Source organism: Peromyscus leucopus, chromosome 16_21 (assembly GCF_004664715.2).
Source record: "Peromyscus leucopus breed LL Stock chromosome 16_21, UCI_PerLeu_2.1, whole genome shotgun sequence".
Lineage (NCBI taxonomy): Eukaryota > Metazoa > Chordata > Mammalia > Rodentia > Cricetidae > Peromyscus > Peromyscus leucopus.
This window is the reverse complement of record NC_051084.1, coordinates 7,765,562-7,789,608: the sequence shown is the minus strand read 5'-3', so window position 1 is coordinate 7,789,608 and position 24,047 is coordinate 7,765,562. Positions and strand designations below refer to the sequence as shown.

Sequence of the window (24,047 nt, the reverse complement as noted above, 5' to 3'; positions counted from 1 at the left end):
AGACCGACCAGGCATTCATTTGTGGGTGGGAACGGTGTGAAGAAGAGATGGAAGATAGGAAGAAAGCACGCAGGCAGAGGATGAAATCCAAAATCGGGGCAAGAACTTTACCATAGGCCAGACACAAGGAGATGGGGGGGTTGCTCTACAGGCACTAAAGGAAGCCAACCTGAAATCCACGGTGAGAAGGGGGGGCAGAGAGGCGTAGAGGGAGGGAAATAATAATCGAAGAATGATGGCTGAGAAGGGGGCCGTGTCAAGACAGCCAGGAAGAAAAGAAGGGAGAGAGATGCGGCTAACAGGAAAAATGCACAGGCAGACTTGGGGGACGCAGAAAGGCAGAGATGCTGGATGAGAGCGGGGCCCAGACAGGCAGTGATCGACGCAGGCCCCAAGCACGAGGGGCCCCACTGCGCCAGGAGGCAGGAAGGGGTCCGGAGGTGCGGAGGGACCCTCGGCGGGGAGGGCCGCGGGCGGACGGCCGGGCGGGCGGGGGCGCGACGCGGGCCGGATCTGCGGCCCGGAGCGGGGTCGTGGCCCGAGGCGAGGACTGCGGGGCTGCGGTCGGCCCCGGTGCCCCACGGCGGCCCCCGACCCCCCCCCGGCGGCCCCCGGCCCCCCACCGCAGCCCCAGGCCCCCCACGGCCCCCCACGGCGGCCCCCGGTCCTCCACGGCCCCCCACCGCGGCCCGGGAGCGGCCGGCGCAGGCCGAGGGGGAGGGGCGGGCCGGCGGCAGGAGGACAAGATGGCGGCGGCTGATGGCAGCTTCTCCCCCGGCCCGCCGCCGCCGCCGCCGCCGCCGCCGCCCCGCGCCGGAAAGGGCGTGAGCACCCGGCTCGCCCAGACTCACCTGGCCGGGTGCGCGGGGGTCCGGGACCCGGGCTTAGAGGCTCCCCGGGGCGGATGGCGGCGGGGCGGGGGCGGATGGCGGCGGATGGCGCCGCACTCGGCTCCTCCCGTCTCCCTCGCTCACTCCGCGGCTGGGCTCCGACTAACGGCCCATCCGGGCAACCGCCGCCCCCGGGAGCACCCCCCACCTCCCGCCTCCCTCCGCGGCTGGGCACGCCCCCTAATTTGCATAGAGGGCGGGGCCCCTCCCTGTCAGACCCCTCCGCGCTTCAGGGCTGTCCCCGACTTTAAAAATAAAGGCCGTGAGGCGGCTATTTGCATAAAGGGGAGGGGCTTACGGACGCCAGGACGCCGGTTGGCTAGGGAGGCGCCTTGGCGTCGGCGGTTGAGACGCGTAGCCCGGGCGGAACGCCGGGCCGTTGGGGCGCAGAATTTACACGACGGAGGGTGGGAGAGAGGGGCGGCGCATGCGTGGTGCGCCCGCGGAAGGGTGAGCGGCAGAGAGACGCGGGGAAACGGCGCTAGGCCCTCGACGCTTTCTGCCGAGGGGACGGGAAGAACTGCGACGAGCGGAAGGGATGACGTAGTCGAGGGCGGAGTTTACATGGACCCTGGAAGAGCCCCGGGTCCGGCGTCCATTCGGGAGAGGTAAACGCTTCGGGAGGCGGGCTTCCCAGTCATGAAATCACGTCATGCAGATGAAGGGATAGGCAAGCCAATGGAAGGGTCCCGGGGAGCGGCTCGTTGACTGTCTCCGAGTAGGCGGTCTTCGAGGGGTTCTGGGTATTTGCATAATATATGCAAATCACTTGAACAAAGACTAGGAATGACCTACTCTTCCAAATTTTAGCCGTGAACAACCACGGTGGACATTTAATTTTATGCCCTGTAATTTTAAAAAAAATTGTATAGCTAATGTAATTGGCAATTTGTGTTCTTTCAACAATGAATTTCAGTTTCAAAGGTGGTACTGTTTCCTCTCTTTGTTTCTTTGTGCTTGACTGTAAAATCCTTTGCCGCTCACCGGGCCTACCTAGTCAACATATTCTTGTTCTTTTTTTTAATGTATATGAGGGGTGCACCGGCCTTTATGGGTGGTTGTGCAAGCCAGAGGTTGACATCCAGAGGTCTTCCCCAGACACTTCATATTTTTGAAACACTCTTCCAGTGAATCTGGATAGTTGGGTGGGTGAGCAGGGATTCCAGATGGACTGGCCAGTGAACTCCAGGGATCCTCCCGTCTCTGCACCCTAGTGCGGGAGTTACAGACACATGTGATCCGCCCAGCCTATACATGAGTAACGAGATCCAAACTTACCATTTCTCCAACCCCAGAAAAAACTTCTTCTTAGATTCTTTTTTTTTTTTTTCTGAGTATGGATATCTACATGTATACATCGGTACCACATGGGTTCCTGGTGGACCTCAGAAAAGGATGTTGGATGCCCTGGAACTGGAGTTACAGGTGGTTGTGAGCTCCCAGATGTAGGTGTTAGGAATCGAGTCCAGGGTCTCCGAAAGAACAGCAAGTGCTGTTAACCGCTGAGCCATCTCTCCAGAGCAGGGTAAAAAGTGCTTTAGAAAACCTCAGGAGACATGGAGAGAGCAGAGGGGGAGGCAGAAATGTAGAACTCGGCATCCCTTCTGATCCCAGTGCTGCAGAGGTGGACCTGGTGGACACCCTCTGAGGAACGACAAATAGCCAAGGTTGTCTTCTGGCCTCCATATGTACCCACATCGTGCCCCCCCCTCTCTCTCTCACACACACACACACACACACACACACACACACACACACTGAAATAACGTGGTGCAAATCTTAGTCGATTTTGAGAGAATACTATAGTTCAGGTCCAAAAGGCAGAGGAGTAGCAGCAAAGGTTTGCAGGCCGTGTCTAGCTGATGTAGGTAAATAAAGGAATCACTTGTCCAATACAGACAATGGAGATGAAAAGTTAGCAGGACATAGTTTAGGACATAGAATTATCATGTGCTTGCAATCTTGAAACACCCTACTTGGGTCTCTGGGTGCTAAGCACTGTTTAAATTATTATTAAGTACCATCAATAAGTTCTTTAAGTCTTTATTGTAAGCACCCCTTCTGATCCCTTTCCTGTACCCAAGCAACGATGCCAGAGCATGGGACGGTTTGACTTCCCAGTTGGCCCAGGTGGATTCTCTCTTCCTACCTTCCCTGGCTTCCTTGAGGGGAAGGTCTGTCGATCAAAAGCTTGTTAGACCGCTCTTTGACAACTTCCATTCTTTTGAACACTCCACAGTGTGGAAGAAATAATAACGCAGCTGAGTGCTCCAGCCCCTGAAGGTAGAGCCTCAGCCAGGGCTGTTTCAAATAATTTGTACTGAACTTTCTGCTCTCACAGGCATAGATGATCTTCTGCCATTTCCATGGAGGCCAGAAAGAGAGCTGTAGCTGAAGTTTTCCTGTGTCCCACCTGGCCCATGGTCAGGACAAATCTCTCTCACCCGCCAGTCCTGTGGCCACTTTTCTCAGTTCTGCCTTGTCATCTTGCTTCCTCTGTGTCTGGCTGGCATCTCCTGACTCAGCCTTCCTCTTTCCAGAATACTCTCTGCTTGTCCCACCTATACTATACTTCCTGCCTGGCTACTGGCCAATCAGCGTTTTATTTATCAACCAAATCAGAGCAACACACATTCACAACATCCAGAAAGACATCCCCAGCAGAGAGCACTACCTTTAGTGGCCTGGTAGAGAACCTGCTGTGACTGGTGTTAAAGGGACAATTCTGGGAGTTTTACAGTTTGAATCATTGTCACGAGAGGTTTGCTGGATTGGTGCTACCCTTCCCTGGGGATGTAAGCAAAGGCATTTGGCTCACTTGGAAGTTGCTCACAGCACTCACAGGAGTCAGAACATAGGGCCCAATTAAGGACTCCTCTCTGGTGATCTTCTCTTGCCTACTTTCCGTGGAGTGGGCTGAGCTGGCAGTCTGGAAAGCAGCACTGAATGGCAGAGGCCAGCTGCCTGGCAGCTGAGGAGGGGGCAGCTGATCAGCGTGAGAGAGCATGGAGGCAGGAACAAGGGAAGAGCAGGAGTGTAAAGATGGAGAGCCGCGGCCACAGAATAGAAAACTATAATGAACCGGAGGAGCTGGCAACACACCCCATGAATCCCAGCAGAGGCAGGCAGATCTTTATGAGTTCCAGACCAACCTGGATAGTAAGATGCTGTCTCCAAAAAAAAAAAAAGCTGGAGCCATGATGGCTCAGAGGTTAAGAACACCTGCCCCTGCTGCACCCTTACGGAGGACCCGGGTTCAACTCCCAGCACCCATGGTGGCTCACAACAGGCTGTAATTCCAATTCCAGGGATCGATCTGATGCCCTCTTCTGGCCTCCAGGCACCAGGCACACATGTGCATGGACTTACAAGAAGGCAGAACATTCGTGTGTGTGTGTGTGTGTGTGTGTGTGTGTGTGTGTGTGTGTGTATAAAGTAATAATTAAAAATAAAGTCTGGGCGGTGGTGGCACACACCTTTAATCCCAGCACTTGGGAGGCAGAGGCAGGTGGATCTCTGTGAGTTCAAGGCCAGCCTGGTCTACAGAGCGAGATCCAGGACAGGCACCAAAACTACAAGGAGAAACCCTGTCTGGGAAAATAATAAAATAATAATAATAATAATAATAATAATAATAATAATAATAATCATTCCAGAGAGCTGTCAAGTGTTCAGGACGGGTCCTGGATACACCTTGCCAACAGCTGTATTACTGCCTGGTCTCAAGGGCTGAAGGATCTTAGGATCTGAAGGATCTGCCAGGTGTTGAGAAGAGTTGAACCTGATTCAACCCTACAAGAGCTACATTTGAGCTTTACACTAGAGGGCGCCACTTGCTGCTACCAAACAAGAAGTGAGACAAAATTAGCCAAAACATGCATTTAAAGAGCTTCGTGCCTGCTAATAATTATCTAGATAGAAGATTGGTACCATAATCCCAGCACTTCCAAGACTGAAGCAGAAGGATCATGAGCCCTAGGCTCTGGTGCCCATACTCACATATATTTGTATACACAATCAAAATTAGTTTAAAAAATTTCAGCCGTAGTTAGGAGTGTAGCTTTGTGATAAAGAATGTGCCGGAGTCCCTTAGTTTAATTCTTAGCACCAATATAATCTACCTTGTGTGTGAGGTATATTTGTGTTCAAACTACTTTGTCATCCTTGCTGGCCTGAAACTCACTATATAGATCAGACTGGCCTCAGACCCACAGAAGATATACCCGCCCTTGCCTCCTGAGGGCTGGGATTAAAGGTGTGCACCACCCATGCATGGCTTAGTTTTTGTTTTTGTTTTTGTTGTTGTTTTGAGACAGGGTTTCTCTGTGTAGCCCTGGCTATCCTGGAACTCGCTCTATAGACCAGACTGGTCTCGAACTCACAGAGATCCGCCTGCCTCTGCGTTCTGAGTGCTGGGATTAAAGGTGTGTGCCACCACCACCCGGCTATGGCTTATTCTTTTTATTTTGTGTATCTGTGTATGTGAGGTGTACATGAGTGCAGTGCCCACAGACAGCAGAAGAGGATATCAGAACCTCTGGAACTGGAGTCCCTGAGCCGACAGTGCTAGGAACAAAATCCTGGTCTTTTTTGGTCTGGGGCTTGACCTTAAAGACTGGTGCATTCTGGGCCTCTGAGCATCATTCCCAGCCCTGGTCCTCTTCAAGAGCAGCATATGCTCTTAACGGCTGAGCCTCGTTCTAGCCCTCCACCCTTACCTGAAGTTTTACACAGTCACTGGATCTCTCTGGGAATTACCGAAAAGGACATTCCCTCACTTCACCTCTGGGAAGAGCCCCCGGGAGGCTCTGTGCGCTGGGGCTGCAGCCTGATCTACAGAGCAAGTTCCAGGACAGCCAGGGCTATGCAGAGAGGTGCTGTCTCAAAAACAAACAAACAAAAAGCTTAGTTCTCATTCATTCCCATTTTCAAAGTAAAGCCTGAGAAGCTGTGTGATTTGTTGGGGTCACAGAGGTGGAGATGAAGACTCTGTCAAGGTTAACTTCACTTCTTGTTTTATTTTTTATTTATTTATTTTGTTTGTTTGTTTGTTTGTTCTTCAAGACAGTGTTCCTCTGTGTATCCCTGGCCGTCCTGGAACTCGCTCTGTAGATCAGGCTGGTCTTGAACTCACAGAGATCCACCTGCCTCTGCCTCTGCCTCCCAAGTGCTGGGAGTAAAGGTGTACGCCACCACCACCAGACACATACCTCTGTTCTTTTCAGCCAAAGCTGTCTTGGAACTCTGTAATCTCCCCTCAGTACAAAGGACTACCCGCTACAGCAAACCCATTGAGTATTGAGAGACGGATGATTGGGGCACAGGTGTTCCTTCCTCCCCCACCCAGGCCAGGTGTCCCCAGAAAGAGCGAAGCTGACTTGACCCGGTAGGGAGCGTTATTTATTTAGTTTGACTCTGGCTCACAACTGCTTCTTTCCGTGCTGCTGACATCAGACGGCCCCTCCAGTCCCACCCTGTGCACATCCACCGCCATTAGGGCAACTCAGAAATAGCTTTCTTGGCCGGGGGACCAGTTGGCTTCTGGTGTTCTTTGTTTTTTTCCTCATACATCAGAATCCTGGAAGAGACACAGGCATCAGGGACACATCTCTCAAGGGAGTAGATCTTAGGTTGCTGTAAGAGTTGAGAAGAAGAGGAAGAATAAGGGCCGGGAAGACAGTGCTGTGGGCTGTGGGGACCAGAGCTGGGGATGGGTTGGGGGAGTGAAGGGTCTTGGAAGAGACCCTCTAAGAAGAAGGAAGGGTGGTTGCTGGGGACAAGGTTAGGGCTAGGGATGGAGAAGACGGAAGTTCAAGGAGGTTAGAACTGGATGCTCACACTCTCAAGATGGCGGATCTCTTGCCCAGCATCATTCTGAGAAAGTCAGAGTAGCTAAACGTCTCCTCGGAGCCACTGGACACCTCTCTAATTAATTTCTTTAGCTCTAGGTGGGTCTTAGGAACCCCAAGTTTCTCCAGCATTCGCTTCAAGGACATAATATCTGAAGGTGGAAAGCCAGGGTGGGAAAGGAGGGTCCCTTCTCCCTGCCATCTTGTACCTCCACGCGCCATACCCCCCCTTGTATTATCGATTGTGGCTGGACCCTTGCCTGTCCCCAGAGGGCAGGGCCAGTAGAGGAGACCGCCATTTGCCTAGGTCTCCAAACTCCCCCAGACACCCTCTTTCTCACCAATATCTCCATTTCCATTCAGATCAAACTCCATGTACTTATCTAGGTTAAAAAAAAGCAGAGAGTAATTGCTAGTTATGGGGGTTTAAGGAAGAGGTAGTTAACCAATGCCAGGGTAGTGGAGAAGACGTGGGAGGAGGAGGAGGGGCAGACGGGAAGTGGGGATAGTGGGTTGTGAGGCCCTGTGAAGGTGGAGGGAACCTAGAGGGGTGCTAAGATGGGCAGGGCAGGGAAAGGACCACACGAACGAACGGGAGGGAGAGACGTGGAAGCAGCCTTCCCGCTTCCACCACAAAAGCCAGTGTGTTTGCTGGCCTTGAACCCCCATGCTTCTCCACACACACACACACACACACACACACACACACACACACACACACCCCGCCCCTGCCCCAGCTTCCCTCTCCACCCACACTTCTCCTCACTCTTGAAGGCTTCTAGTTTGGAAGGCAGGTCCTCATCACTGCAGTATTTAGGATTATTCAAGAATTGCTGTTGGGGAGATCAGAGCCAGGGTCATCCCTCTCAGCCTGGGGAGCCTCCAGACTCCACCCCTTGGTTCTTTCTCTTACCTTGTTGATCTCATTCAGCCCCTCCTCCTGCTGGGCCTTGCGTAGTCCAAAAGCTTTTCCTCCTAAGGGGTACAGAGCTTTACCAGCCTTCCCTTCCTTTCCTGCTCCCCATGCCCAGCCTGAGGGTTACCCAAGTTCTGCCCCCTGAGATCCTCTAGCAGCCCCCCTGTTTCCCCACCCCAGGCCTGACTTGTCCTGGCCCCTGGTTCATGATGCTGTATGGTCCATCTACCCTACCCTGCAAGTCCTTGCTTTGGCTCATGGCTCAGCAGATGCTGGTGGTCTTAGGTGGGGAGATGGAGTCTGTCTGCCTGCTCGTCCTTCCACAGTCTCCTCTGGGACCTCTCTCATACTTCCCCTTTCTACTCACTCCTCCTCTGCTAACTCCCAGGCATCACTTCCCCATGACTTCTGCTGACACCAGCACCCCATGAAGAAGGCAGAGGGCTTCAAAGGGAGGTGAAAAATAACGTGCCGATAAAATGCTTTTTTGGTGTGTGGGGCAGGGTCTCATTAGATGGTCCAGGTGCCTGAGTTCCAGCAGCTGTCCTGCCTCAGCCTCCCAAATGGCTGGAACTGCAGCCCTGCACCACACCTAGCTCCACACAGTTTCCCCACAATAGCAGACTGTACGTGGGAGAAAGACTTTGATCAGCTCCCGGAGGTATAGAAGGGTACTGGGATCTGAGGGCACCAAGCATGGTACCCTAGGCCTGCAATCCCAGCATCTGAGAGGGGTTGAGGCTGGAGGATCCTGGGTGTTGGAGACCAGCCAGGCCAACATAATAAGAACCTGTCTCAAACGAAAACCAGAACCAAAGAAGCGATAAACAGAAACAGTGGTGGTTCCCAGATCCTGAGGGCGGGGGTGGGGGAGTTACTTGAAATTTCCTCAGGCTTCATGATGCAGGTTAAGACAGGCAACTGAGGAGGGCTGGCTGACTTTCTCCCTTATAGAAGAGAGAGGCTGAAGTCTGCAGTCTGATCCAGGCGTGGGGTGAGCTGAGTGAGGCCAGGGCCTGGAAAAGGAAAGAGCCAGCTCTCTGAGGGGCTCCAGAGGAGCACTGGAACACATGAAACCTGTCCCAGAAGCACTTTGGTTTGCTGGCTTCAGGATCTGCAGCACTGCTCTCCTGCCTCACCTTGAAATCTGCAGTAGAATCTAGAAAGGCATTTGAGAATTTACGGAGACACTTTGGAGGAACAGAAAGTGAGACAAGGACAGCGGACTGAGCCACTTCCCACTTCCACCCTACGCTGAGCAGGGGTCTAAACCTCATGTAAATGCCCTCCCAGGAATAGCCTTCCTCACTTCAGACACTGGGTCACGGTCACGGGGAGGCAGGCTGCGAACCCAACTCACTCTGACCTTCCCTTCCCCTGCCTTCCCCTGCAGGCAGTATCCACTCTCCTCTACCCAGGTGACTCCAGCCTCCTGCCTGCCTCGGTGCGGCTGCCCTCTCCCCCACAGAGAGCGGTGCAGCCCTGGCTTCCAGGCATACTCAGTGTCTGGTGGGGACAGATCTCTAGCCATGTTCATGCAGCACTGCTAGGCCTGGTGAACCAACCGGCGAGAAGTCTGCTCTCATGGTCTGCAGAGCACTGTGTGTTGAGGGCAGGTTTGGATAGCATTTCAGTGGGGATGGCTCTGAGAAAGTGACTCTTAGAGATGCAAGAGATGTTTGGGTAAAAAAGTTCAAAATACACTGTGTTTCTTTTCATTTGATCCTAATTTTTTTGGTGTGTCTATGTGTGCAGGCATGCATGCCACAGCATGTGTATGGAGGTCAAAGGACAACTTGCAGGAGTTGGATCCAACCAGTTCCCCAGTTACAGCACTTCATGGGAAGGTTCTTCCCACGCCAACCAGTTCCCCAGTTCCTGGTGAAAACTGATCAAGCGTCCTACAGTGTAATTCATGGCTGACATTGCCTGCCAGGCCTCCATGTGGAGGGGCTCTATCCAACAAGATCGCTCCAGGTTAAGATGCTGGCCTTGAGTCCAGGCCTCACGACTTATGCACCACCAGCTATAAAGCAAGGACACGACAAGCCCCTCTTCAACTCTGGTGATTTGCCGGGCTGGCTCACAGGGCTAAGGTTAAGCACCTTGCCCACATTTGCTGGTATCAAACAGTGATAGCCAGATGGAACAGACGAGAGAGACAAGGTACTGGGGAGATGGGTCTGGAGCTTCCATGTCCTTGGGCACCACCTTCTCTGACAGCTCTCTGACTCCATCTTTTGGGGTGTTAAGGACTGTCATCATTAGCTATTGGCTAAGAACCAGTTGAGTTAAAAGTTCCAGCCCCTTCCCCATCCCTGCCCTTGGAACTTTCCAAAAGTTAACCCTGTTGGCTTAAGCCAGTTGAAAGAGTCTCACTATAATGCACAGAAGATGCCCTTTTAAACCTTTATCACACAGGAAATTGCAGGGCTTTTAGGAGCTTTGTCCAAGAAGTGAAGGGAGGTTCTTATCTAAGGGTTATATGGGGAAGAGCATGAGGAGCAGCAAACTCAGAGGCCTTGGGGAAAAGCAGTCTGCATGGCTGGAGTCTACATAGAGCAGCTTTGAGGTCAGGTGCAGATGAAGTTGGACTAAAGCTTTGGAGGAGGTCATGAAAGACTAAAGGGATTTTTTAAAAGTCAGCTGGAGGTGCAGGACTATTTCCCCAGCACTGGGGAGGCTGAGTCAGGGTGCAGAAGGTTGAGGCAAGCAGCCTTAATGGAGTTCTAGGCCAGCCTGAGACTTGGTCTGCAAGCATGGCTAGCTGAGTTAGCATGCTTGCCACCAGGCATGAAGGCGTGAGTGGGGAAACCTAGAGCCCACATGGTAGAAAGAAGGAAGAACAGAAAGTTGACCTCTGACCCCTGCAGGCATGCACTCACTCACAGACAGACACAGAATAAATAAATTTAAGAAAAAAACAAAACCCCACAACAAAATGTACCAGAAGAGACTTGTGATGGGGGTGGAGGAGGATCTGTTAGACCCTGTGAGATTAGAGACCTCTGTTGCTAAGGGCCCTCTGTTGCTAAGGGCCTTTGTTATGGTTCTGTGCTCTCCAGGGGGAATGACGAGAGTTAGGCCCATAACCATGCTGCCTGGAAAAGAATGCACTGGCCGGAGTGCGTGTGCGCGTGCGCGTGCGTGTGCGTAGGGACCCTGAGAATCTTCCATTTACCCTTCATTCTCCCTCTCCAGCTCTGTTCTTTGCCCAGGAGACTAACCTGTGCAGACCACATCAGAGGGTTGTCTGGCTTCCAGTTGGTTGGGGGCTATGGAGCAGCCTCTGACAGGGAGAGAGTAGGATGGAGGACACTGATGTGCCTGTCACCATGGCTGCATTTCCATGAGGTCACAGTGGCCCAATCCTCCCCTAAGGCCAGCACTCCTCTGTAGGCACCTGCTCTGCCAAGATATCTTTCAGGTTTCTGTAGCCCATAGAATGAATCTCAAGTGATCTGTGATGAAAAAGTTGTACAACCTTTTCTTTTCATTCTCTTGAGAAAGGACTCATATAGCCCAGGCTGGCCTGGAAGCTGACCTTGAGTAACTGATCTTCCTGCCTCAGCCCCCCAAGAGCTGTGATTTGAATCCAGCGCTACCATGTCTGACTCTGAAGATCAATTTTAATAATGACATACAGGACAGAGCACCAGTGCGCAGTGTGAATAATAAATTGTTTAAATGTGTGTGGGGTCTTTGCCTGCATGTATGTCTGTACCAATTCTGTTCCAGAGGCCAACTGAGGGTGTCAGATACCCTCAAGTAACACGAGGATGTGAGCAGCCATGGACCACATTGGTCCTTTGGAAGAGCAGCCAATGCACTTATTGACTAAGCTATTTCTCTAACCCCAAGAACTCATTTTTTAATTCAAGAGGTTGCTGGAAATTTGAGGCTAACATGGTCTACATACTCAAGTTTCAAATACCCTGGGCTACAGAGTGAGATGTGTCAATTTAATATCAAATTGATAGCCAGGTGGTGGCGCACGCCTTTCATCTCAGCACTCAGAAGGCAGAGACAGGAAGATCTCTGCAAGTTGGAGACCAGCCTGGTCTACAAAGTGAGTTCCAGGACAGTCAGGGCTAACAAAGAAACCCTGTCTTGAAAAACAAAGCAAACAAATCAAATTGAAGGCTGGGTGTGGTGGTTCACAGCTTTACTCACAGCACTGAGGCAGAGGCAGGTCGATTTCTCTGAGTTCAAGGCCACCATGATCTACAGAGAATTCTAAGCCAGCCAAGAACTACATAGTACTCTGTCTCAAGTAGATATAGATAGATAGATAGATAGATAGATAGATAGATAGATAGATTGATAGATGATAGATGATGATAGATAACTATTAAAGACCTTAGAAAGTTTCAGCGATAGTGAAAGCTGTTTTTGAATACACACATGCCATGATTTATTCTAGATGGATTGCCCTGGAGAGTTTGTTTGTTTGTTTGTTTGTTTGTTTTTTCCTTCCCTGAGACAGGATTTCTCTGTAGCTTTGGAGCCTGTCCTGGAATTCACTATGTAAACTAGGCTGGGCCTCCAACTCACAGAGATCTGCCTGTCTCTGCTTCTTAAGTGCTGGGATCAAAGCCATGTCCCACTACCACCTGGCTTGCCCTGGGTAGTTTTATGCCAACTTGACACAAGCCAAAATCATCTGAGAGAAGGGAACCTCAACTTAGAAAAGGCCTGCAGAAGATCAGTCTGTAGGTAGGCAAGCCTCTAAGGCTTTTTCTTAATTAGTGGCTGATAGGGGAGCCCAGCCTGTTGTGGGTGGTGCCTTCCCTGGGCTGGTGGTCCTGGGTTCTGTAAGAAAGCAGGCTGAGCAAGCAAGCCATGGAGAGCAAGCCAGTAAGCATCTGCATCAGCTCCTGCCTCCAGGTTCCTGCCCTGTGTCATTCCTGACTGACTCTTGGATGATGAACAGTGGAAGCGTAAGCCAGATGAACACTTCCTCCTCATGTTTCCGTTGGTCATGGTGTTTCATCACAGCAATAGAAACCTTGACTAAGACATGAACTAACAAAAAAAAATTCAAGTAATGTCTCCAGAATTCATCACCATGGCAACAGGGTTGGAAGTCTTGGGTGGCAAAAAGAGAAGGGGAGAGCAGAGTTCCCTTGTGTTTCGGCCCAGCCATCTCCGGATCACACCAGCCCAAGTGGGAGGAAAGAGTCCTACACACACTGAGGACCTAGCATGGGGAGTCTGCAAGTTCATGGATGAGTTTCCCGATTTACAGATGTGCATACAAGTAGTCAATACAGAGTCCAGCTCAGAATGACTTGACTTGTAAACCATTATTCCGTGAGTCATGGAGTGCTGCCCTGTGTCTGAGTGTGCACTGTGAAGATATAGTTTGGGGGCTGGACAGGCAGACAGACAGACAGCTCAGCACTTAGTACCTGCTGCTTTTCCAGAGGACCCAGGTTTGATTCCCAGAGCCCATATGGCAACTCACAACTCCCTGTAACTCCACTCCCAGGGCATCCTGTGCCCTCTCCTGGCCTCTGTGGGCAGCTTGGCACACACGTGGTAGCCTGACATACATTCAGACAAAACACCATTACACATAAAAATAAAACTCAAAAAGATAAGAAAATGCAACTTTCATCTCAAATCAAAAGGCCATTGTGCCTCCCCTCCCTTCCCAAACGATGGGCTTATGGTGAAGAAGACGGTGTTCTCCACACTGACTCTCTGGGCTGGGAATGAGATCACGAACAGAGGCGCAGTGGAGAATAGCTTAAATGCCGACAGTCCCAGGCTCTGCTGCCAGCAGGGGGCAGCACATAACTGCCCACGGCACCTGGGTCTCACACCCTCCTCTTAGTTGCCTTAGTGGAGCGGCTTCTCCACAGCTCACTGGTGGCCAGATGACCCAGTGAGCCCTTCCCAAATTGTGTGACCCGTGTGGTTGTCCAGGTGGCTAAGAGAGTAGTTTGGGACAGAGCACTGGAAGTACTCCAAGCCCGTCTTTTTTGTATAGTTTTTCAAGACAGGGTTTCTCTGTGTAGCCCTGGCTGTCTTGGAACTCACTCTGTAGTCCAGGCTGGCCTCAAACTCAGAGATCCGCCTGCCTCTGCCTCCTGAGTCCTGGGATTAAAGGTGCGTGCCACTGCTGCTGGGCTAAGTCAGTCTTAACAGTGAGGTTATTGCTGCAACAGAAAAGTCAAGTGGGTGGGGAGCATTGGACAACTTGTTAGAGAACAGAGCTATGCACAGACACAGAGAGGGGAAACGTATTAGTTTAAAAGATGGGCTTAAGGACCAGAGAGACGGCTCAGCAATCAAGAGCACTTGTTGCTCTTGTAGAGGATGGGGCTTCACTTCCCAGCACCTACGTGGTAGTTCACAGCCTCTGCCAGAGGATCTGGTGCCCTCTTCTGACTTCCATGGGCATCAGGCATGCACATGGTGCAAAACATACATATAAATCTAAATAAAAAACCAACAACTAAACATAAAAAAGATGGGGATAGCAAGATTGTGAGTAAAGGCCTTGCCGCCAAGACGGATGAACTCCCTAACTTCCATTCTTAGGACCCACGTGAAGGGAATCGAGAACCCACTCCCACAGGCTGTCCTCTGCCCTCTATGCACATCTTGAGAAAACAAAAGGAGGCCGTGTGGATGGAGAGAACCACGTCTCGCACAGCGCGCTCCACCAAAGCCTCCCTTCCGGGTGCTGTATCACCTCCTGTGGGCCTGTGAAGCACAGCACATACCAGGGCATGCTGGCACCCGTGGGGCCTGAAGTCATAGGTAACAAGATGTCCACCCCTGTGCCTGTGAAAAACGTAGGGGCACTTTGTAGATTCCCAATAAATGTGCTTAAACCATCAATAAATTAACAAAAGAATGGATTTCCCAATGGGTAAGCCTGTGTGGCAGGCACAGTAAAGCAGACCTGCTGGGAATGTCCCTTTCCAGGAAATGTGAAAAACGAATGAGCCAAACCCATCCTTTAATAACACTCCTCTGTATAAATGAAGCTTCCAGACACAGTCCCCCGTAACCTCACACCCACCACTGCCAATAGCTTGCTCCCCTTATCCCCGCATTTATAGAAATCCTAGGGCAGCCCAGGGGGGAGGAAGGAGGGCTAGCTTCTCGGCTGGAGCTTTGTTCTGGGTGAAGGTCTGGTCTTGAACCTTAGAAGGTGAGAGAACCACATCCTGGTCTCACCCACCCACTCTTGTAAAATCAGACATGTGAGGACATCCTGTCCTAGTATATACCACCTGACCACTAGCTGCCTCCAGAGAGCCCCAGGCATCCCCCTCCTTATCAGGACATGCATAGATGCTCAAAGCCCCAAGCGGTGGAGGTCCTTGGCGAGTCATCTGTGAGTCCTGCTTGTCCTAGGCATCAGGAGTTGGTCATTCTTCCTCTCCTTAGACCTCCCTGATGAGGTCTGCCTCACCAACCACAGACATGGCCAAGGTGCTGTTGCTCATCTGCATCGCCGTTTATCCAGGTGACCGGGAGTTTGCACGGGACCTAGGGTGTGGGGATGGGGGAGTAAAGGAAGAGGTGGGGACTCAGATGCTCCAGAGGGTGCCTGGTGAGGGCTGAACACTGTGCCCTGAGGGGTGCAGAAAGCAGTTCAGAAAGCTGTTGCCTGTGGGCGCTTTCAAAAGACAGACCTGCTAGGTTGCCCCCCACCTGAAATGGTCATTTCTGTCATCCTTCCAGAACCTTTGTTCTCAGCCTCCTTCAAGAAAGCCAAACCTGAAAGGCCCTAGGAAGAAGGATGGGAAAGGAGGGATGGCATTTTGAGTTTGGCTATCAGTGTTATCTTTGCTTGTTTGTTTCTGAGACAGGCCAGTAGCCTAGCCATACATAGCGAAGGATGACCTTGAACTGGTTCTCTCATGCCCACCTCCCAGGTCCAAGGATTACAGTGGTGTACCACAACTCATGGTGCTGAGGATCGAAGCCAGGGCTCTGTGCATACTGCCAAATGAGTTAACCCCCCACCCCGGTTGTGTAGCCCAGCCTGGCCCTGACCTTTCAGGCCTCTGAGTCCCTTAGCCTCCTGAATGCTGAGATTCTGGGTTTGTACTAACACACTCAGCTGGTTTTCTTTCGTTGATGTTTTTAATTTTTAAAAGTACATCAACTTGTTTTGGAGGTGGAACACACACCAGTCAAGAATAACCTGTTCTCCTTCTGCTACGTGGGTCCTGGGACTTGAACTCGGGTCCTAAGGCTCTGTGGCCAGTGCCTTTACCAGCTAAGCCTTCTACTCACTCTGATTTTCTTAATTGAGGATTTAACTTGATGTATGACGTCTATTAGATTGTTAAGTTTATTAGAGAGGGTACAAATATATAATTAGGAGTTTGAGAGACTTATGTCTAAGGTAAATTTATTTTTTTAAACTGAAACATTTTAGTTAATCAGAAGAATATAAAAAGCTATGTTCTTTGGGTACAGACAGTGATTTCCAAACTGTAGATCTCAGACCCAAGATCATCAGTGCTGGGACCATTGGGCAAATTCTCCAGCTCTTCTGCGGATCTCTAGTGGGCCGGCCCATGGTAATGTTCTACTGATTGATTAATGGATTGATTTTTTTTCTATTTTGAATTAAGGTCTCACTATGTTGCCCTGGATGGCCTACAACTCTCTATGTAGTTGAGCTGATAATTGAACTTCTGGAGGTACTCTGGCTTAGGCTCCAGAGTGCCAGCCAGGATGACAGGCCTGTGTCATCATACTCAACTCACAATTATCTTCTAATGTAATGTTTATTCAGGAGATAGGATCTAAAATAGCCCAGTCTAGTTTTAAAATTAATATGTAGGGGCTTGAAAGATGACTCTGTGGTTAAGAGTACTGGCTGCTCTTCCATAGGACCAGGTTCAACTCCCAGCACCCATATGGTGGCCAGCAACCATCCCTAACTCCAGTTCTGGGGGACCTGACACCCTTTTCTGGCCTCCACAGGCAGTAGGTAGGCATGTGGAACACAGACATAACATGTAGGCAAAACATCCATACACATAAAAATAAATATTTTTAAATAAAAAAAACAAATTAAATCAATATGTAGCCTAGGATGACCTTGAATTCCTGATTTTCCTGCCTCCACCTCACAAGTGCTGGTGCTATAGATGTAAGCCTTCACACCTAGCTACTATTATCTGGTGGGAAGGCGTTTGAGACAGGGTCTGTCTATGTAGCTCTGGCTGTTCTGGGACTTTCTATGTGATCGGGCCGGCCTCAAACTCAGAGATCCTCCTGCCTCTGCTAAGTGCTGGCCTGCTGCTGGAATGTTTTTTAATTTAGTTTATGTGTGTGGACATTATGTGTGTGAACATTATGTGTGTGAACATTATGTGTGTGGACATTATGTGCGTGGACATTATGTATATGGACATTATGTGTGTGGACATTATGTGTGTGGACATTATGTGTGTGGACATTATGTGTGTGGACATTATGTGTGTGGACATTATGTGTGTGGACATTATGTATATGGACATTATGTGTGTGGACATTATGTGTGTGAACATTATGTGTATGAACATTATGTGTGTGAACATTATGTATATGGACATTATGTGTGTGGACATTATGTGTGTGAACATTATGTGTATGAACATTATGTGTGTGAACATTATGTATATGGACATTATGTGTGTGGACATTATGTGTGTGAACATTATGTGTATGAACATTATGTGTGTGGACATTATGTGTATGAACATTATGCCTGCATTTATGTCTATGCATCATATGCACGCCTGGTGCCCTAGGAGGCCAGAAAGCCAGAAGAAGATTTTAAAGCAGCTGGAACTGGAGTTATAGATGGCTGTGAGCTACCATGTAGGTACTTGGACAGGACCTGGGTCCTCTGGAAGATCAGCCAGTGCTCTTAGCTGCTGAGCCATCTCTCCAGTCCCTACTCTAATGCGTTAACAAACACTCTAAGGTAGTGACTTTATTTCCAGCTACTTAAGTGACAGAGGCAGGGGGATGGGTTGGACCCAAAGATATCATAGCAAGACCTTAGCTTCAAGAAAAGGAAAGGAAAGGAAAGCAAACTGGGGGTGGGGGTGGGGTGGGGGGGGAGGTGGCTCATGCCTTTAATTCCAGCATTCAGGAGGCAGAGGCAGGTAGAGTCCTGTGAGTTGATACCAGCTTATATAGTGAGTTTCAGGACAGCCAGGGTGACATAGTGAGATCCTGCCTCAAACAAACAACTTTTCAGATAATTCCACTGCATTTGAATGACCAGTAAATGTCCCTAGGTTTTGTTCGTTTGTTTGTTTCTTTGTTTTTAAATCACAGACTCTAACAATGGGTTTAATTCATCAGTGTGGACATGTTAGAGTTCTCAAACAACTATAGATGTATCTTCACCTGGAATTTTTTTTTTTTCTGTTTATTTTTTGAGACAGGATTTCTCTGTGTAACAGCCCAGGCTGTCCTGAAACTCACTTTGTAGACCAGGTTGGCCTGGAATTCAGAGACCTGCCTGCTGCCTCTGCCTCCCGAATGCTGGGGTTAAAGGCATGCGCCACCACCCGGCTTGCCAGCAACTTCTTGTATCACTACTTTTTTTCTCATTAGAGCATTAACAACATAAATTTCCAGGTGAAGCAGGGCTGTGGTGGTACACGCCTTTAATCCCAGCACTCAGGAGGCAGAGAAAAAAGGATCTCTGAATTCAAGGCCAGCCTGGTCTGCAGAGAGAGTTCAGGACAGCCAGGACTGTTACTCAGAGAAACCCTGTCTTGGAAAACAAAAAACAAAAAACAAAAAACAAAAAAAAGCAACAAAACTTTAAAAATTAATTAATTTAGTTTATGTGCATTGGTGTTTTGCCTGCATCTGTGTTTGTGTGTCAGGTGTACAGAAAACAAAGATCAAACCAACACAAAACCCTGGCAAACATAAGGCGAAAACCAACTCCCACCACAACAGCAGCACCTGGGGTGACCACAATGGCGTCACTTAGCGAGGCAGCTGCAGTCACCCCAGTGGATCACGGTGGGCGAACTGGATTTCTAAAGAAGGTGGGCTGTCTATGGGCGGGAGTCGGTGTCTGAAAACTAAGAAATTAAATTAGAGGAAAAGGCTTAATGAGACGCTCAGGGTGCTCGTCCCGACCAACACACCCTCATGAGGAAAGCTGGGGTGTCCTCCAAATGCTTTTCTCTTTGGATTAGCTGGATAGGTGTTCTCTGGATATTTGCTTTCTTCGCAGGATCCTGTGCTCTCTGGGTGTCTCAGCCCCCTGAGATTCATGCCCGGGAGGGCACCACTGCCCTCCTGCCCTGCTCCTTCAATGCCAGCCAAGGGACGGTGGCCATTGGCTCTGTCACGTGGTACCAAGACAAAGTGGCCCCAGGGATGGAGGTGAGCAACATGACCCCAGAGTTCGGGGGCCGTGTGGCCTCTTTCGCCTCTGTCTCCCAGTTCACCAGGGACCACACGGCAGAGCTGCTCATACAGGACGCCCAAAGCCATGACACCGGAATCTATGTGTGCAGGGTGGAGGTGCTAGGCCTGGGCATCGGAACAGGAAACGGTTCTCGGCTGGTGGTGGAGAAAGGTGAGGTGGTGGGAGACCCCGAGATGCAATGTTCCTGGGAGTTCAGGACTGTCCCCAGCTCTGAGTTCCCAGCTCCCCCCCTCCACTTCCTGCTGCAGAGCCTCCTCAGCAAGCCTCAGAGCAAGCAGACCACACAAGTCTCCTCCTCCGGGCTGGATTCTATGCCCTCAGCTTTCTCTCTGTGGCCACGGGCAGCACCCTCTATTATCAGGGCAAATGTGAGTTGCTAAGCGGGGGCATTGGTGGCAGAAGAGCTTCCGGACTGTAGCTCCGAGCAGCCCCTCTGTGTCTCCCCAGGCCCCCGGCACGTGGGAGCACACCTCCGACAGCCTGAGAGGAGTGATTTCTAAATCTCAGTGATCCAGCACTCTCAAAGACCAGCAATAAATCCGCATCTGCTCCTCCCTCCTACTCAGGACTCTCAAGTATTTTCTTCATTCTCCCGGACACCCCGTGCTCCTCTCCACAGCCCCTCCCCCAGCTCTTGGCTCTCCCTTCCATCAGGACTGACACAGAAGGGTCCAGAGACCTTTCTACTTGCTGGCCTTAGTGCTAAGAGCTGCCTCCCGCCACCACACCACACCCGCCTGCCCTGGGCTCTGAGGCTGTGGCTGAACCAGCTGCGAAACGAAGATTGTCACAGCCGATTTGACCCCTTGTCAACTGTACCTTGGTGACCACAAGCTGTTTACTGGCTTTTAGAGAAGCTGGGGTTCCTTCCTCACTCAGTGACTACTGACCCCAAGCCGGTGGGAGGGTGAGGCATGGGCTGGAGACTTACGGAGAAGCCTGACACAGAAGTAGGGGACCAGTCTTTACTAAGTGAACACAGGGCGACTTTGACCATCCACCCAGGTCGGGGGAGGCGTTTGGGGTGCTCAGGTGGGTTTGTTCTTGGCGATGCAGGCGTAGTCAGTGCTGGGGTCCTCCTTCATGCCCTCGCCCTCCTCTCTGTCTGTGATATCACTGCTGGACACGGGCAGCTTCTGTAGAGATGCATAATGGAGCTCCAGCTCTGGGGTCTGGGCCTGGCGAGGCAGAGGACTAGGATGAGGGCCCCGGGGCCATCCTCACACCCTCCCCAGCCCCGCCCCAGCTCCCATCTGTCTTTCTCTCTGCTGCCTCAGCCTCCTTTCCTTCTCCTTCTGAAGCTCCCCTCGGCCACCCAAGTGTTCACTCTCGGCTCTCACCCATGTCTCTCTTTGACTACCAGGCTCTCTTTTGCTTTTCCTCTCCCGCTCTTCCTCTTTCCTTCCTCCTTTCTGTCTGTCTGTGGTGTACGCGCGTCTGCCTGTGCTTGTGTAGGCCAGAGCGCTTGGATGCCTTTCCAACTGTTTCCACACTTATAATTATTATTATTATTATTATTATTATTATTATTATTACTGACAGAGCTCTCCCTAAAACTGGAATTTGCTATGCCCACTAGGCTGGCTGGCCAGAGTCCCTAGGACCTGCCTGTCTGCACCCCGCAGTGCTGGGATTCCAGGCACGGGCCACCACGGCAGGCTGCAGCAAGCATTTTTCTTAGAGGCCCCTCCTTTTTTGAGACAGGGTCTCGTGTAGCTCAGGCTGGCCTTCAACTGGATATGTAGTTGAGGACAAGCTCCTTGCCTCTACCTGGACTTGAGGCTTGTACCGCTGCTCTGGTTTTATGCTGTGCTGGAAATCCAGCCCAGGGCTCTGTACAGGCTAGACAGACGCTGTCGAGTAAACCACACTGCTGGCCACTTTCCCTCTTCCCTCTCTCTGCTTTTGTTGTTGTTTTGAGACAGGGCCTCTCTGTGTAGTCCTGATTGTCCTGGAACTCTTCTCTCTCCAGTCTCCTCCCTCACTCATTCTTTCTTGGTCATTGTTCTGGAACTGTTTTATAGTCTTACAAACACACCGTTTCCTCCTCTTCTCATCGTCTCATTTCTCCTTCTGCCTCTCTTGTTTTCTCCTTCCCTCCTTCTTCCTCTTCCCTTTTCTCTTGGCTCCCACCCCTACATCCCAGCCCCTCCCTACTTGGGTTTCCCTCACCCCCAGACTCACCCTGTTCCTTTCCAGTCTCTTCACTGGAAGAAAAAAAGAGTGATTCAGCAAGACCCTCCCCAGCCCCCACCCCAGAACGGCACCCCAAGCCTGCTCATCCACCCTAGGCTCTCCAACCCCAGACAGCCCTCCACAGCACACGGGCTCCCCCACTTGTCATGGGAACCACAGTCAAAGCCGGGGCCTTTTGGACACTGCTCTAATGTCTCCTCTCCCCTCTCCTACCGGAATCTGACTCCTGCCCTCACAGCAGGAAGGGTTTGGGGGCGGTGAGCTGTAGGTGGCTGTGGGAGGTGACCAGGCTCACCTCTCCTATGGATCCGGCACAGGCAGGTGAACAGAATGAGGACAAGCAGGAGGAGGAGCCCTCCCAGCGCCGGGCCCCCATACTGCAGGCATTGGAGAAGTATGCGATTCTTTTCTTCCATTGCTTTCCCAATCCCCTGGTTAAATGGCAATTTCACAGTTCCTCTATTGTTTTTATTTTTTCTTTCATCTTTTCTTCCTCCCCATCTCCACTTTCTTTCTATTCTTTGACAATTTCATACATATCTACAAAGTCTCTTGATCATCTCTCCTCCCTCCTCCTTCTCCTCCTCCCTCCCCCCCTACCAGTGCTTCTCCAGCCTTTCTGTCTCTTTCTTTCCTGCTGACAGAGTCTCACGTTTTCCTGGAGGCCTCAAATTCACTACATAGCCAAGTATGCTTGAATTTCCAATCCTCCTGCCTCCACCTCTTGAGTGTTAGGTTGACAAGTGTATACTACTGTGCATGCCTGTTTTATGTGGTTCTGGGGTCAAAGCCAGGGCTCTACAGCCCTCTAACAATTTTATATGCAGGAAAATAGTACTCTAGAAGATGTATTTATTTATTTTTTTGAGACAGGGTTTCTCTGTGTAGCCTTGGCTGTCTTGGATCTCGCTCTGTAGACCAGGCTGGCCTCGAACTCACAGAGATCCACCTGCCTCTGCCTCCCTACTGGTGGGATTAAAGGCGTGCGCCGCCGCCGCCGCCGCTGCCGCCGCCGCCGCCGCCGCCGCCGCCGCCACCACCACCACCACCCCACTTTAGTTTAGTTTTTTATGTAGGTCTCCTATAGTCTAGGCTGCTATCAAACTCCCCGAAGCCTCTATGCACAGAGTACATGAACTGGACCTCCGGCCCTTCGGCCCCGCCTCTGGGCACTGGGATTACAGGAGGCACTAGCATGCCCAGTTTGAGCCGCTGGGCTGTAACTCAGGGCTTCAAGCCTGCTAAGGAGCCCTCTGATCTACATCCCCAGCCCATGACACGTTCTTTACCCAGACTTCAACTTCTCACTTCCTCTAGAGATTCACATACCCCAGGTTACCTCTCCTGAGACCTCTTACCCCTCCTGACTTCACGCCCGCACCCTGCTGTCTCGGGGCCTCTGGAGGTCCCACTCCCTTCCTGCACTGGTTAGTTCTGAGGGGGTCTGACCACCTCTCCTAACCACGGACACCACTTTCACCCCTCCCTCTTCAGCTCTCCCACCCCTCCCCTTGCAGAGCGGAGGGGTCCCCTACTTACTCTTTGGATCTGACATAGCCGGGACTAAGAGCAGGCCCCGAGGTCGAGACTAAACTAATCCCTGTTTGCTGGGCTTAATGGCCTGGGCTAGTCACGTGCCCCCAAGTTCCCCATCTGAGGCAAGAGGCCCCATTACCATCCTTGTCCTCACCGGGCTGTTCTGTTCGTCATAATATTGTATGGTGCCCCTTTCCTGGCCAGGGGCCTGAGACTGTAACAAGAAAAGCCCAGCGCTGGCCCCGGTGGCAGAGACAGGTGGATCTCTGTGAGTTCCAGGCCAGCCAAGGCTACAAAGGGAGACTCTTGTCTCAATAGCAAACAAAAAGCCAAGGAAGACCCAGAAGTCATAGAGAAGGTGTTTCACTGTCCCCAGACCCCCTGGGTTTCCTCTGCCCCAGGCTGATGGGGGTTAGGGGGCTGGGGGAGTCAGAGTAGGGGGTGGGGGGTGGGAGAGTGGAGATGGGGAGACTCTTAGAGCAGGCCAGAGCACTGCACAGTCCTGGGTGCTGCTGAGGGGCTGATAAAGGCAAGGGAGCCAGGGTCTGGAGTGGGTGTGAGACCACTGAGAAAGTAAAGAGAAGGCACCCATCCCCAGGAAAGCCTTATTTGGCCGGTGTGGGGAAGTGGCTAAGAATGATCTGAGGCCTTTAACTTCCCTCAGGCACTTCCTGGCCCTTTAATCTGGTTCCTGTTTGAGGGCAGAAAAAGGCTCCTAACTTAACCCAAGAACCAGTTTGAAACCAAGAGCCTCCTAGCTTTAAGAGGAATACTGTGGAGCAGGGGGACAGGGGGAGGGACTGAGGAGCTGTGATGAATCAGGACCAGACTGTTAATTATTATTGGCAGGGTTTTGCTATGTAGCCCAGGCTAGCCTGGAACACACAGTCTTCCTGCCTTGGCCTACAGAGTGCGGACAGGGCGGTCACCACTTTCAGCTGCAGATTCTTGTAACATCTCCGGGAGGTGAAGTCACGGGGCCTCCAAGGATAGGATCTGAGTGCAGAGGATGCCTTCAGGCTCGGGAAACCCCAAATCCAGTCTGTTTCCCTTTATCCTAGCAGGTATCCCTCCCACCCAGGATCACCACTCACTCCCAGCTTTCCCAGACTCTGTGGTTTCCAGAGGGGACACATTCGACCACGCAGAGCCACCTGAGTGGAAAGAAACCTCTCCACCTCAGGCATTTGTGTCCCTCTGGGATCAGTGTCTTTCCCCTGCCTCTGTACCTCCCT

General features: G+C 51.3%; 3 protein-coding genes across 14 annotated transcripts; 1 reads left to right on the top strand and 2 right to left on the bottom strand.

The window, feature by feature from the left end:
* Positions 1 to 921: 921 nt before the first annotated feature.
* Ncr3 (natural cytotoxicity triggering receptor 3) lies at positions 922 to 19,641 on the top strand. 7 transcript variants are annotated; one of them, XM_037200017.1, is made up of 7 exons: positions 1,188 to 1,498; positions 9,411 to 9,821; positions 14,205 to 14,426; positions 15,030 to 15,141; positions 18,883 to 19,230; positions 19,329 to 19,448; positions 19,528 to 19,641. In XM_037200017.1, the coding sequence occupies exons 4-7, from the start codon at positions 15,072 to 15,074 to the stop codon at positions 19,578 to 19,580; spliced, it is 591 nt and encodes a 196-aa protein (XP_037055912.1). In that variant the 5' UTR covers positions 1,188 to 1,498; positions 9,411 to 9,821; positions 14,205 to 14,426; positions 15,030 to 15,071; the 3' UTR covers positions 19,581 to 19,641. The 7 variants fall into 7 exon arrangements, with proteins under 7 accessions (XP_037055911.1, XP_037055909.1, XP_037055916.1 ...); XM_037200019.1 differs by lacking the exon at positions 15,030 to 15,141 and having other exon boundaries at positions 1,186 to 1,498; XM_037200020.1 differs by lacking the exons at positions 9,411 to 9,821; positions 15,030 to 15,141 and having other exon boundaries at positions 1,186 to 1,498.
* On the bottom strand, positions 6,269 to 11,122 carry Aif1 (allograft inflammatory factor 1). Of its 5 annotated transcripts, none has more exons than XM_037200023.1 (7): positions 10,883 to 11,122; positions 8,534 to 8,671; positions 7,653 to 7,714; positions 7,494 to 7,572; positions 7,081 to 7,122; positions 6,729 to 6,891; positions 6,269 to 6,468 (listed from the first exon to the last, which is right to left on the bottom strand). In XM_037200023.1, the coding sequence occupies exons 2-7, from the start codon at positions 8,553 to 8,555 to the stop codon at positions 6,384 to 6,386; spliced, it is 453 nt and encodes a 150-aa protein (XP_037055918.1). In that variant the 5' UTR covers positions 8,556 to 8,671; positions 10,883 to 11,122; the 3' UTR covers positions 6,269 to 6,383. The 5 variants fall into 5 exon arrangements, with proteins under 5 accessions (XP_037055918.1, XP_037055920.1, XP_037055919.1 ...); XM_037200025.1 differs by having other exon boundaries at positions 7,506 to 7,572; positions 10,883 to 11,085; XM_037200024.1 differs by lacking the exon at positions 10,883 to 11,122 and adding an exon at positions 8,795 to 8,812.
* A 390-nt stretch (positions 19,642 to 20,031) lies between the features above and the next one.
* Lst1 (leukocyte specific transcript 1) lies at positions 20,032 to 22,918 on the bottom strand. Of its 2 annotated transcripts, XM_028887969.2 has the most exons (4): positions 22,816 to 22,918; positions 21,572 to 21,707; positions 21,265 to 21,287; positions 20,032 to 20,258 (listed from the first exon to the last, which is right to left on the bottom strand). In XM_028887969.2, the coding sequence occupies exons 2-4, from the start codon at positions 21,690 to 21,692 to the stop codon at positions 20,109 to 20,111; spliced, it is 294 nt and encodes a 97-aa protein (XP_028743802.1). In that variant the 5' UTR covers positions 21,693 to 21,707; positions 22,816 to 22,918; the 3' UTR covers positions 20,032 to 20,108. The 2 variants fall into 2 exon arrangements, with proteins under 2 accessions (XP_028743802.1, XP_028743803.1); XM_028887970.2 differs by lacking the exon at positions 21,572 to 21,707 and having other exon boundaries at positions 22,816 to 22,896.
* Positions 22,919 to 24,047: the final 1,129 nt, after the last annotated feature.